This window comes from Oncorhynchus clarkii, chromosome 13 (genome assembly GCF_045791955.1).
Source record: "Oncorhynchus clarkii lewisi isolate Uvic-CL-2024 chromosome 13, UVic_Ocla_1.0, whole genome shotgun sequence".
Lineage (NCBI taxonomy): Eukaryota > Metazoa > Chordata > Actinopteri > Salmoniformes > Salmonidae > Oncorhynchus > Oncorhynchus clarkii.
Genome location: NC_092159.1, coordinates 52,383,876 through 52,394,334, shown reverse-complemented (window position 1 = coordinate 52,394,334; position 10,459 = coordinate 52,383,876). Strand labels below are relative to the sequence as shown.

General features: G+C 43.8%; 2 protein-coding genes across 2 annotated transcripts; one reads left to right on the top strand and one right to left on the bottom strand.

Annotated features, from left to right (window-relative positions):
- The first annotated feature begins 874 nt into the window (after positions 1–874).
- On the top strand, positions 875–5,929 carry LOC139365058 (protein crumbs homolog 3-like). The gene is made up of 4 exons (XM_071102411.1): positions 875–1,297; positions 2,134–2,359; positions 4,413–4,456; positions 4,571–5,929. The coding sequence occupies exons 2-4, from the start codon at positions 2,260–2,262 to the stop codon at positions 4,778–4,780; spliced, it is 354 nt and encodes a 117-aa protein (XP_070958512.1). The 5' UTR covers positions 875–1,297; positions 2,134–2,259; the 3' UTR covers positions 4,781–5,929.
- Positions 5,930–6,683: 754 nt separating this feature from the next.
- LOC139365057 (tubulin beta-4B chain-like) lies at positions 6,684–9,407 on the bottom strand. Its single transcript, XM_071102409.1, has 4 exons — positions 9,263–9,407; positions 8,457–8,565; positions 8,130–8,240; positions 6,684–8,023 (listed from the first exon to the last, which is right to left on the bottom strand). Exons 1-4 carry the CDS (start codon positions 9,317–9,319, stop codon positions 6,966–6,968), a joined length of 1,335 nt encoding a protein of 444 aa, XP_070958510.1. The 5' UTR covers positions 9,320–9,407; the 3' UTR covers positions 6,684–6,965.
- Between the last annotated feature and the right edge of the window lie 1,052 nt (positions 9,408–10,459).

The following is a 10,459-nucleotide window of genomic DNA, read 5'->3' as shown; positions in this document are numbered from 1 at the left end:
CACTCTTTTAGATGGAAACATGTCTACATTCCAGTCTGGAGTGAAGAGGAAAGTCCCAAGACTATTTCATTTTTGGTCCCGTAATGTCTACACCACATTTGTGTGTGTTTCAGTGGATTTGTGTATATGTGTAGGGCTCTAGCAATTGATGATGCATACTTCAAGTTTATGTTGTGTGCGTCAATACATGGGACACCATTAACCGAAGGACCTATGTGGCAGAGATACTTTCTGCACACATAATGATGTGACTAATCAGTGCTTTTTGCAGACTGCAGAATGTAGGCCTACATAACATACAATATTGGGGTGGTTATGGGTTGACAATCAACCACACCAAATACAAACATGGAAATAGAATCATACATTGATCAGATTGTGTTTTCTATGCCAGTCTTCAGTCACATTCTGGCATAGGCCTAGATGAAACTGCGATTAGGCAAGGATTAAGGGACCATGATTAGCTGTGCTTATGGTATTTCAGGATTCTTTTTATCTTGCTTTGAGGATAGGGTCAGCTAGAAAAATATAATTGCTCTCCACTAGAGGTCCTAAAACGGCAAACAAATTCTCACCATGCACATGAAACATGTGTCCCTTAAAATACAAGATTAAAAAAAATGCAGCCCAAAGTTTCTCAAACTGTTCAGTGTTTACTCATTGGGCCTGAACATATTCCACAGCCTTTTATCTTTCTTTTGCAGATGGAAAAAAGGTAGATGAACACTTTCAAGGCTTCAGACATACATCAATAGAACAGTGTAGAACTTGAGAAAGGGTCCCATAGAACCCTCATAGTAAAGGATCCATAATGAGTGAGAGAGCATGAGCAATGGGAGGAAGTAGGCTCCATTGAGCAGGTGGATTTTTGTCCACTAGTCTGGTGCCTCATCATACAAAGGGTATCTGTCTCCTGTGCCATAGGTTGCCACTGGGCTCAGGTACTGTAACACGAGACTGAAGTGAACCATGTGACCATAGGGGCGACGTGAAGAGGGAATTTAAAAAACGGTTTTACATAGTTAAATCTATACAGGTAGTCTACGGTGATATATATCAAAATAAACCCATTCAGCCAGTAAAACGGCTTTGCGATCGGATTTAGTTTACAGATTATTTTTTCAGACGTTGTTGGGAAAGGTTTAATCATAAACACGTCCTGACATATGATCCAGTTTCGGTTCACCAACTCACTCGTTTAGGTGAGGCGGCGGAAGCGAGACGTTGTTTTTTTCCCGCAAGGAGTTGGATTGATCCCCGTTGCCTAAAACAGATATCAACATTATTCGGCGAAAAGGTGTGTAAAATGATCTGTACAGGTCTGTCTATAATACAATTATATACTTCTTCTATTATTAGATCGACTAATTTGTTGTGGAGCAGGAGTGCAGTTTCTCTTTACATAAAATGGCTTGGAAGTATTGGAAATTAATTATGGGGCACTATAAATCGTATACTTTACAATACTTTAATAATACTTTACTTTTATTTCGATAGGATGCTACTTTCACAACATTTACTAAGAATATGATTTATGAATTGTCATTTGTTATCTCAATGCCCTCCCTCACTCCCTCCCCACCTCCCTGAACAGGTGCAATTGTTCACGTTTTGACATGGTGCTGAATTAATCACAATTGTAATTTTGCGTCTATGGTCAAATTTACATTTTAGTCATTTAGCAGATGCTCTTATCCAGAGCGACTTCCAGGAGCCATCAGGGTTAAGTGCCTTGCTTAAGGGAACATCGTCAGATTGTTTTATCTAGTCGGCTCAGAGATTCTAACCAGCGACCTTTCAGTTACTGGCACAACGCTCTTAACCCCTAGACTACCTGCAGCCCTATCAATTTCCGGTTGGACAGTTTCTGACAGTCGGAAATGTTTATAATAACTTGATTAATTATGTTCTATTGTATTGTCATGGTATAGGATAATTGTTTCTCCTGGGACTTACAATGATTCTATGCAGAATGAAATATAGAAAGCTGTTATGATTTCATCTTCTCTTACATTTTATGTCACTTTATGAACCAGACTCAATAACATTGGGGTTTCAATAGAGACTCAGGCTCAGTGTGGCTCCTTATGAACGGTTATTTTTTCTTTAACACCATCACCTTCATCTCTCTAGAGCGGCCCTGGAGACTGACGCCGGTGTGCTTGTCTGCTGAGCACTACTCCTGATGATATGGCCCCGACCTGATGTCCAGGCGTCCCCTTGCTGATGGTCTACCCTCTTTAGAACCCATTGGTTTGAATGGAGATGGCACTGCTCCCAGACATCGCGGCCTGGCCTGGTCTCCTGGCTGGGAGTGTCCTACTCCTGGTTTTGGGGAGTAATCCTTCCTGGGTTGTGGGTGAGTCATGCCACCACCTCTACAACCCCCCCCCCCCCCCCCCATCCTTCTTGTGAAATAACCCCATCACCACCACACTGGATTGTCTCTGACCACAGACAAACAATCTACTTTACGACTGCTTGGAACGATATGCACAAAAACACAAAAGCAGGTTGCACACAAGTCTAGGCATTACTCAATTAAAACTAAAGCATGCAGTAACTTGCCAACAGGTTGTACAAATATTTCGTAATGCGTGAGAGCTTTGGGTAGGAACCATTGGTATGAAAAGCTCTGGTACACCCACTTTTCTTAATGCGGACATGTGATTTCTCTGCTTGTATTTGTAATGATTTATTACTTGTTATAAAGTACGTATGAGCCCTTCTATGTTATATTTTACACTGCTATTTGTCAGTCCACTGAACTGTTAGTCAGGATCATTATCAGATGATAGTAAGATGTTATAAGTGGGTTGTATGTGCTTATAGAACGTTTTCACAATGCATTATAGCTGTATATTACCCAGCAAGAAACAATAGATAAAGCAGCCCTTAGTGGTCGTTCTGAGTGCTCTTCTGATTTTCTGGTAATGGGACAACACTGAACAATGGCTGCACTCCAATGCAGACACCTCCAAGCTGTAATGTCAACTGTAGTTAGTTTGCTACAATAAACGTATCAGGCTGTCACTGCTACAGGGAGTTTTCCTGTGTCTCATTTTGAGCAAAAGTTGTGCCCCTCCCCCAAACAACCTACCCTTGTTTTTAGTTATTAAGGTGTACTTTTGCCCCTGGGGGAGTTTACTCTTTTACTATTTGCATTAACCAATCATTAACTTAGTTTGACATCCCTAAATGGGCGTTGAAGTTTTCTAAGCAAGACATCCACTGTGAATTAATAGTCAATAATCACTTTGACACCGCACTGACATGGTAACCAAAATATAATAGTGCTTTTCCGGATACTTCAACTCGTAAAACTGTTCAGGGGCTGAGCTTCACTGACCACGGGCAAAGTCCGCATTCCAAGTCCTCTCCTCCCCCCTCTCCTACATTCAAGTAGTTACTGTGCGGGATGTCACAGAGTAATCACATGGCTTGTCATGGAGAATGTGTCACGGCTGACTAGGAGGGGAAGGTAGGAATCAGGTGCAGAGAGCAGACGGTTCACGGAAAATTGCACTTTAATCCGGCACAAAATGATCATGCTCAAAACACAGGGCGGAAACCACAGACCAACCCAAAACACAGGTTAGCAACTGTCCGGAGCACAATAACGCCTCCGAACCGAGACGTGAATGTAATACAATCCCGCACAAACAAGGGCGGGCTACACAAGCTTAAATAGGAAAGCAAACCAATAAAACACAAATAGGAACAGGTGCAACTCGTAAGACTAAACTAATAGAAAAGGGAAAAAGGGATCGGTGGCGGCTAGTAGGCCGGTGACGACGACCTCCGAGCACCGCCCGAACAGGCAGGGGAGCCAACTTCGGCGGGAGTCGCGACAGAAAGTGTTGTCAATCTATCAATCTAAAAATGACATCAACTTCCACCTTTCTGTTTTGTTTCCCCCTCCCCCTAGGCTGTAATTAAATTACTCTTAACTGTATTTAAATAACTTGATGTGTTAAAACATTTGCTTATTTGTTTATTATAATCCCCATGAGTTTTTACAGAAGCTGCAGCTACTCTTCCTGGGGTCCACAAAAAAACACAAAACATGAAAAGTAACAAAACACTGATACAGTCACAAATTTAAAATACAACGATATACAAACAATACAACTAAAAAAGAATACAAACAATACTCATATACATGCTTTTACATGTCCATGTTGTTCTGGTATGTGGTCATGTGTGGACATTAGGTTGTTGCCTCAGAGCACCACACGTGTCATTTCTATCACCTGCACTTGGTATACAGTGTGTAATTTTAAAATGACCTGTTTTTCCACATTGTTCAATCCTATTGTGTTATGCTACATTGATCAAAGAGAGGGTCTATTTGTATTCTTGTAGCAAACTATTACAATGACCTGAGTGGTAATCTTGAATGTTTTCTACAGGGGACAACACAACTAATAGTCTACCCTCTAACACAACTGCCCCAGTGAGTAAACTGCTGCTATCTTTATCTCTGTTTTTGTTAGAGGAACTTAAACCAGAAGTATCCAGAGCTTTATTTCTGAGAATGACTACTACCCCTGTGTTGTTCTGCATCAAGGAACCCAACATTGCAGCTATTGTGGCCCCGACTGTTATACTGGGGCTGCTGGCCATAGCAGCTGCTGTGCTAGTGTGGCTTTTCTGCGTGGTGAGGAAGAAGAGGCAGACGGAGGGGACGTACCGGCCCAGTGCTGAGGAGCAGACGGGGGCCAGCAGTGTTGAGACACCAGACGCACTCAAACTGCCCAAGGAGGAGAGACTCATCTGAGCCTAGTCTCTCAGAAGTCTCTCAACACCTGTCCTGTACATCCAAGCAACAGCTAAATCCTGATGACTGTAGAAGCTCCACCTAAAGAGCTGATGATTACCTAGATATTAGAGGGTCATGACACAATGTTGACAGATACAGGATGGGACAAGAGGTACACAGCACCTAGCCCTGGAAGAAGAGGGCCCAGGCACTGTGTACTGTACGTACTGCAAGCACATGGACTAGTGCTAGAACAGGACCTGGACACAGACGTTGGGATAGCTACAGCAAATACCACAGCCTGTAACTAGAACAACTAGAACTAAGGTTCATGGGGCTCTGACTGCTTTCTCTATGGTGTGTTATTTAATAGCACTGGAATATTTGAATGGGATAGACATGTACACAATCATTCAAATGGTCATACTGGAAACAAACCATCACCTGCACTAGATGGAAGAGGACCAGTATTCAGTCCCTGCTCATACTCGTCTTTGGTAAATACATTTCAGTCTGAGTATTTCAGTCCTCTGTCTAGGCAATTTGGCTCTCTCAACAGCTACAAAAAGACTGGATACAGTCTAACTGCTATAATCGTAAGCAGACTGCTGTTACCTGTGCTACCATGATACATGTAAAAAATTATATTGTAATGTAATGTAAATGTTTGTATAAATTCCTTATGGATTACTTAAATGTATAGCGTGCAATAATGTTTGTTTAACCACTATTTATTGTCAGAAAAGCATTTCATTGTCTAGATTTTTACACTGATTACTTACCTCAATTACATGTCTCACTACTGAATCAGTCCTGTATCAGTCCTGTATACAGCTTTACAGATAATGACACTGTAAGCTAATATTATCTACTGTGTGCACAAATAATTATGTCATTATTAATAATATTTAAGCACAAAATGAATGATTGTTTACATTTGAATAATTGTATTGTAGTATTTCAGAATTGTTACATTAATTTAACATTGGCTGAAATGTGATACTACATTAGATCATATCTTCTATGTGTGTTCTTACCAGTACGCTGTTTGTATTTTGAAAAGCCTATGATGGGGTTCAATTCTCATCATGTAGAGTTGTTACACAATGTCATGACATATTTATCTTTTGTAGCCTACATTTTAAATAAATACCAATAGTCATTTTTAGAATTGGCCACCTCAGTAGATTTTCTTTGCATAATCAGTGCTGGACTTTGATCAGATGATGTCAAGACTTGCTTCTCTCTCTCTCTCTTGTGAAAACACAACCAGACTTCTATGAGGAATTAACAAGAGGGCAAAAGCAGAAGACAGAGCATCGTATAAGCTGACATCATGTATCAGACATCCCTAAAATGGTGAGTGTGAAGTGTATGAGAAATAACGCACTTGCTCAGCATGCAGACCTTACTAGTCAGCTTTCGGTGAAGCTGTGATTGACAAAATAGCTTCAGTCAGAATTATTAGCCAGCGGCAACTGACTGCAGGAGCTGGGAAGTGATGACTGCTGAAAACAATGAATCCAAGTCTTTCTGTCTTTAACGGTCACTATGCGTCAGTCTCATTTCACCTGTTGTTACATTCTAGGAATGCATTCCAATGCAGTATATTGCTACTAACTCATTGGCATGAACCCATAGTGGGCAGTGCAGTTTGTCTTCAGCCTATAGTTAATGCTCCCTCACAAACCCAGTTTCCAACTGTGGTTGGCCTTTTCTGGTTTGTAAATCTGCTTTTACCTTTGACATTTTGGGCTCATGGCTTCAAAATCATATAATTTACAGTATGTGAACATACTGTAATTGTACATGCTAACTTTAACCTAGTGTGTCATTTCAATTTCATGTTGTACAGTAATCAAGTCTATATAAGACCATATTAATTATTTATAACACCCATCAAATAAAAACAATAAAAACATAGAGTAAGTACCAATTTAATTTGATCTTTAAAATCACTTGCTTTTAATTCTGCAAAGCAATGATGAGATTAATGTAGGAAGATGGAAACAATTCAGTGGATTTCCAACATACAACAACAACAAAATGTCAACAGTTTACTACTATCTGGTAAGATCACTGTCTAATGTGGAAAAACATTGAATTAATTTAGGAACATCTGCCTTCTTGAGAGAAAGCAGATGGTAAGGATGAAGGGATGGAGTTGGGGATAGACTGTTTGGCAGTTGAGTGACTGGATGGTTTAGGCGGCTTCCTCTTCTCCCTCCTCTTCAAACTCGCCCTCCTCAGCGGTGGCATCTTGGTACTGCTGGTACTCAGACACCAGGTCATTCATGTTGCTCTCAGCCTCAGTGAACTCCATCTCATCCATACCCTCTCCGGTGTACCAGTGAAGGAAGGCCTTACGACGGAACATGGCAGTGAACTGCTCAGAGATACGCTTGAACAGCTCCTGGATGGCTGTGCTGTTGCCGATGAAGGTGGCAGCCATCTTGAGGCCGCGGGGTGGGATGTCGCAGACAGCGGTCTTCACGTTGTTGGGGATCCATTCCACAAAGTAGCTGCTGTTCTTGTTCTGGACGTTGAGCATCTGCTCGTCCACCTCCTTCATGGACATGCGGCCACGGAAGATGGCGGCCACAGTGAGGTAACGGCCGTGACGAGGGTCGCAGGCCGCCATCATGTTCTTGGAGTCGAACATCTGCTGGGTGAGCTCAGGCACGGACAGGGCGCGGTACTGCTGACTCCCCCTGCTGGTGAGGGGGGCGAAGCCGGGCATGAAGAAGTGCAGGCGGGGGAAGGGCACCATGTTGACAGCCAGTTTGCGGAGGTCGGCGTTGAGCTGGCCAGGGAAACGAAGGCAGGTGGTCACTCCACTCATGGTGGCTGACACCAGGTGGTTGAGGTCTCCATAGGTGGGTGTGGTGAGCTTGAGAGTGCGGAAGCAGATGTCGTAGAGGGCTTCGTTGTCGATGCAGAAGGTCTCATCTGTGTTCTCCACCAGCTGATGCACAGAGAGGGTGGCGTTGTAGGGCTCCACCACTGTGTCGGACACTTTGGGAGAGGGCACCACGCTGAAGGTGTTCATGATGCGGTCAGGGTACTCCTCACGGATCTTGCTAATGAGCAGGGTGCCCATGCCAGAGCCAGTACCCCCACCCAGGGAGTGGGTAAGCTGGAAGCCCTGGAGACAGTCACAGCTCTCTGCCTCCTTCCTCACTACATCCATGACAGAGTCTACCAGCTCTGCTCCCTCTGTGTAGTGGCCCTTGGCCCAGTTGTTTCCAGCTCCGCTCTGACCTGCATACAAGTGCCATAAACCACAATTTCACTGACGGGACAAGATTACATTAGTAGTCTACCACCAAATCTCATATTTCCACTGACTACCAAACCAATCACTCACCGAAGACAAAGTTGTCTGGCCTGAAGATCTGTCCGAAGGGGCCAGACCTGACAGAGTCCATGGTGCCCGGCTCCAGATCCACCAGGATGGCACGGGGGACATACTTCCCACCTGAAAAATAAAATAAATATTGGGCGTACTGAACCAATTATTACTGTGCATATTTGCACTGTATTTGTGATAATAGGGTACCTCTGAATGCCAGTATTTTTTTTCATTGTTAATACAAGATTCTATTTAATCAATTGTGTATGTTTCTGTTTGTTTCAATAATCGTTGACATTATGTGGTTAATGTATGCAATGCTATATAATGTGCATACTGTACCTGAGGCCTCATTGTAGTACACATTGATCCTGTCTAGCTGCAGGTCGCTGTCTCCATGGTAGGTTCCAGTCGGGTCGATGCCATGCTCATCACTGATCACCTCCCAGAACTGAGACAGTGAGAGAGAGAGGAGTTGAGATGCACGTCAATAGTAATACACAGAAGCATCCATTTAAAATGCAAGTTAGAATATAAAATATAAATAAATAGATATAATGCGATGTCTTTTCTGTTGCGTGGACATTTACCTTTTTGTGAGAAACACAAATAGCATGACTTGCATGAAATATTCCCTTTACATCATTATGTAAGCCTCTAAATGATTTAAATGATGTATTAAAATGCCATTTACATCTAAATATTTATCAGGTTAAATATGTTGTGTCATAAAAGAGAGGATGGTATTCTAGTACCGTTATCTCTCCCTTCCACCGCACGTCCATTTAGGGACCCAAATAACGATTGGGAATGAGTCAGCAGCAACAATAACAAATCTGCCCATTTCATATGCAACAGTGATTCAAACTGATAGTAATCGGATATAGATATTGTTTAGCCTATTTCTCTTATACACATATTTATTTTGTGCACGGAATGACCATGCATTTTTCATGCATGTTATGTTATAGCCAATCGATAATGCAGTTCTGCACCAGCTTCCCCTACAAGTCTTATGGGTGGATTTACCAGCGGTCTTTCTACGCAGAGGTTAAAAAAAAGAAAAGTGGTTTATCTAGCTCGCCTGCAATAATTCACATGAAGCAATCTATTTTCTTGGTAAAATACAAAGGAGTCAACAATGATACCTTGGCTCCGATCTGGTTACCGCACTGACCGGCTTGCAGATGCACTATTTCTCGCATTACGGATGGATGGACGGGCGTAGGCAGTGAGGAGACCGCAGTCGAGATTTGGTCCGGAGGACGCTTCTTCTCTTCTTCCCCAGCTGACTCTCTGATAGGCCCGCCTCTCCTTCAACTACTGGGCGAATCGTTGGGCGTCATCCTCATGGTAACCAAAGACCAGAGGAGAGAAGGGATCCTAAACTCGTGGAGAGAGCGGATAGGATGCTGTTATTTGAAAGTCTTCATCAATGAGTGTTCCAGAGATGGGCAGTCACCCAACCCTACTGACTGAGTAGTGTAGTGATGCGCAGTCACCAGTCACCCGACCCTACTGACTGAGTGGTGTAGTGATGGCAGTCACCTGACCCTACTGACTGAGTGGTTTAGTGATGGCAGTCACCCGACCCTACTGAGTGAGTGGTGTAGTGATGGGAGTCACCCGACCCTACTGACTGAGTGGTGTAGTGATGGCAGTCACCTGACCCTACTGACTGAGTGGTGTAGGGATGCGCAGTCACCCGACCCTACTGACTGAGTGGTGTAGTGATGCGCTGTCACCCAACCCTACTGACTGAGTGATGTAGTGATGCGCAGTCACCCGACCCTACTGACTGAGTGATGTAGTGATGCGCAGTCACCCGACCCTACTGACTGAGTGGTGTAGTGTTGCGCAGTCTCCCGACCCTACTGACTGAGTGGTGTAGTGATGCGCAGTCACCCGACCCTACTGACTGAGTGGTGTAGTGATGCGCAGTCTCCCGACCCTACTGACTGTAGTGATGCGCAGTCACCCGACCCTACTGACTGAGTGGTGTAGTGATGGCAGTCACCCGACCCTACTGACTGAGTGGTGTAGTGATGCGCAGTCACCCGACCCTACTGACTGAGTGGTGTAGTGATGCGCAGTCACCCAACCCTACTGACTGAGTGATGTAGTGATGCGCAGTCACCCGACCCTACTGACTGAGTGATATAGTGATGCCCAGTCACCCGACCCTACTGACTGAGTGGTGTAGTGATGCCCAGTCACCCGACCCTACTGACTGAGTGGTGTAGTGATGCCCAGTCACCTGACCCTACTGACTGAGTGGTGTAGTGATGTCCAGTCACCCGACCCTACTGACTGAGTGGTGTAGTGATGCCCAGTCACCCAACCCT